Source organism: Salmo salar, chromosome 17, assembly GCF_965601325.2.
Source record: "Salmo salar chromosome 17, fSalSal1, whole genome shotgun sequence".
Lineage (NCBI taxonomy): Eukaryota > Metazoa > Chordata > Actinopteri > Salmoniformes > Salmonidae > Salmo > Salmo salar.
Genome location: NC_138307.1, coordinates 72,817,591 through 72,820,821, shown reverse-complemented (window position 1 = coordinate 72,820,821; position 3,231 = coordinate 72,817,591). Strand labels below are relative to the sequence as shown.

Sequence of the window (3,231 nt, the reverse complement as noted above, 5' to 3'; positions counted from 1 at the left end):
TAAAGGTATACCATTATTATTTTAAGTTATTATTACAAGTCATTTTCAAGTTAATACTGTTGGGGGGGGGGGTGGACCATACACATAGTTCAGTAGCAACCTTACCTGGTATAAACACTACCCGCAGAGTTGACCCCAAAGACACTACCATCAGTTGCCACCTCAATCATGGAAAGCTTGCCTTCAATGTGACTCCACCCCTTGTTTTGGCAGTCTTGATTCAGCTGGAAACAAAATGATACAATCAGGGTTTTAGGACAATTTCAACAGTTATAATATGAAACAGTTTTAAAATAACTGACACTCTCCATCCTCTACTACTCTACTCCAGCTCTCACACTCTTTCCCAGATCTTACACTCATTAAGTAGATATCATCATTCTTGTTGACTGCCCAGCACCCAAAGCGTCCGCAGCTGTAGTACTTCACAGCTCCTGGCAATCCTGTCCATGGAAGGGGTGAGCCTGGACCCTTGTAGCCAACTGTGGCACTACTTGTCAGACAGTATGGAGTATCGTTCATGTTAGCCCCCACAATAAACTGTTCACCTCCAGCATCCAACTGTTTCAGAAGGCCTGAAGACCACAAAGACAGACAGACAAGCAAACAAGGAGTACTGCCAAATTACCTACAAGTTACAATTTAAAACATCAATCGTTTTTTTCAACAGCCTGATGGTATCAGGAAAGCTAATAAGCAGGTGTCCTCTGGATAAATATTGAGTAATGCTCTCCACTTACCTGCAGCTTGAACCCAGTTACCGGCCACATACTTGTAGATTGCATAGTCCTTGTTGACACCCCAGATCCCTGCTGGTCCTACAGTGATATGCTTCAGGGAACCAGGCAGACGGATCCATTTATCACCTACCAGGTAGTAGGGGATTTGACTTGTGTCCGTAGCAACCACTTGCCCCAGTCCTGCATCGATCTGCATCAGATTCTTGATGTTTACTACCTCCTGACAGTCCCATGCTATGGAGACAAAGACATATGAGTAGAGTATACCAAGAAAAACTTCAACTCCAAGTTGATCAAGCATGTTTCAGATGATGGTAACTTACCATGACTGATGGTCAGGAAACAGAGGACCAATAGGACGGCTGCAGTGGCTCTCATGATGTCTATGTAGATCTACAGTATACGTTTGGTTGTACACCAGACTTCAATTGTCCCATTGGAAGACTTTGCGCTTTTATAGCCCTGCACACAGCTGTCAGCAATGATGGCTCCTGTTCCACCTGTTTAGCGAAGACTTGATGGTGTCCGGTGTCTGGGAGAGGGGAGAGGAGAGTTCCTTTGTTCTTCTCACGTTTTCTCTGTTTACATTTTGAAATACAGTGCCTATAGAAAGTCCACACCCACCTTGGATTTCTTCAGATTGTATTCACAAAGTGGGATTAAAACGGATATAATAGCAAGATAATAGCAATTTTATTGTCAACCATCTACACAAAATACTCTGTAGTGTCAAAGTGAAAGAAAACTAATATACTTTTAAATGAATGCAAAATAAAACACAAATGTACCTCAATTATATAAGTTTTAACCTGTTGGGTCTAGGGGGCAGCATTTGCACGTCTGGATAAAAAAAATGTACCCGATTTAATCTGGTTACTAATCCTACCCAGTAACTAGAATATGCATATACTTATTATATATGGATAGAAAACACTCTAAAGTTTCCAAAACTGTTTGAATGGTGTCTGTGAGTATAACAGAACTCATTTGGCAGGCAAAACCCTGAGACATTTTCTGACAGGAAGTGGATACCTGATGTGTTGTATTGACTTTAAACCTATCCCATTGAAAAACACAGGGGTTTAGGAATATTTTGGCACTTCCTATTGCTTCCACTAGATGTCACCAGCCTTTACAAAGTGTTTTGAGTCTTCTGGAGGGAGATCTGACCGAACAAGAGCCATGGAACGGTGATGTCCCATTAGACACCTGGCGCGCTACTTCATGTTGGGTACCCTCGTTCCAATACGTTATAAAAGAGTATGCATTCGTCCACCTTGAATATTATTCATGTTCTGGTTAAAAAAGGCCCTAATGATTTATGCTATACAACGTTTGACATGTTTGAACGAACGGAAATATATTTTTTCCCCTCGTTCATGACGAGAAGTCCGGCTGGCTTACATCATGTGCTAACGAGACGGAGATTTTTGGACATAAATGATGAGCTTTTTTGAACAAAACTACATTCGTTATGGACCTGTGATACCTGGAAGTGACATCTGATGAAGAGAATCAAAGGTAATGGATTATTTACATAGTATTTTCGATTTTAGATCTCCCCAACATGACGTCTAGTCTGTATCGCAACGCGTATTTTTCTGGGCGCAGTGCTCAGATTATTGCAAAGTGTGATTTCCCAGTAAGGTTATTTTTAAATCTGGCAAGTTGATTGCGTTCAAGAGATGTAAATCTATAATTCTTTAAATGACAATATAATATTTTACCAATGTTTTCTAATTTTAATTATTTAATTTCTGACGCTGACTTGACTGCCGGTTATTGGAGGGAAACGATTTCCTCAACATCAATGCCATAGTAAAACGCTGTTTTTGTATATAAATATGAACTTGATAGAACTAAAAATGCATGCATTGTCTAACATAATGTCCTAGGAGTGTCATCTGATGGAGATTGTAAAAGGTTAGTGCATCATTTTAGCTGGTTTTATGGTTTTGGTGACCCTGTCTTTGACTTGACAAAACATTACACACAACTCTTGTAAATGTACTGTCCTAACATACTCTAAATTTATGCTTTCGCCGTAAAACCTTTTTGAAATCGTAAAACGTGGTTAGATTAAGGAGATGTTTATCTTTCAAATGGTGTAACATAGTTGTATTTTTGAAAAATTTGAATTTTGACATTTATTTGGATTCAAATTTGCCGCTCTTGAAATGCACCTGCTGTTGATGGAGTGCACCACGGGTGGCACGCTAGCGTCCCACCTAGCCCCAAGAGGTTAACCTCCCCACGTCTACCTTTGACTCATTCCTCTCTGCCTCCTTCTTTCCACTCCTCTCCTCTTTTGACCTCACCCTCTCACCTTCCCCCCCTACTCACAAGGCAGGCAATACGCTTGACCTCATCTTTACTAGATGCTGTTCTTCCACTAATCTCATTGCAACTCCCCTCCAAATCTCCGACCACTACCTTGTATCCTTTTCCCTCTTGCTCTCATCCAACACTTCTCACTCTGCCCCTACTCGGA

The 3,231-nt window shown here is 40.9% G+C and overlaps 1 protein-coding gene across 1 annotated transcript; it reads right to left on the bottom strand.

The window, feature by feature from the left end:
• Window positions 1–281: 281 nt before the first annotated feature.
• LOC145861422 (fish-egg lectin-like) lies at window positions 282–1,211 on the bottom strand. Its single transcript, XM_082964072.1, has 3 exons — window positions 1,064–1,211; window positions 741–974; window positions 282–575 (listed from the first exon to the last, which is right to left on the bottom strand). The coding sequence occupies exons 1-3, from the start codon at window positions 1,116–1,118 to the stop codon at window positions 289–291; spliced, it is 576 nt and encodes a 191-aa protein (XP_082820198.1). The 5' UTR covers window positions 1,119–1,211; the 3' UTR covers window positions 282–288.
• Between the last annotated feature and the right edge of the window lie 2,020 nt (window positions 1,212–3,231).

Excerpts from the sequence above, each read along its gene's own strand:
- LOC145861422 (XM_082964072.1), bottom strand. The coding sequence starts at position 1,118 with ATGAGAGCCACTGCAGCCGTCCTATTGGTCCTCTGTTTCCTGACCATC. Across the intron at positions 975-1,063 it reads TTTCCTGACCATCAGTCATG|CATGGGACTGTCAGGAGGTA; the intron begins GTAAGTTACCAT and ends TTGTCTCCATAG. Across the intron at positions 576-740 it reads TAACTGGGTTCAAGCTGCAG|GCCTTCTGAAACAGTTGGAT; the intron begins GTAAGTGGAGAG and ends TGTGGTCTTCAG.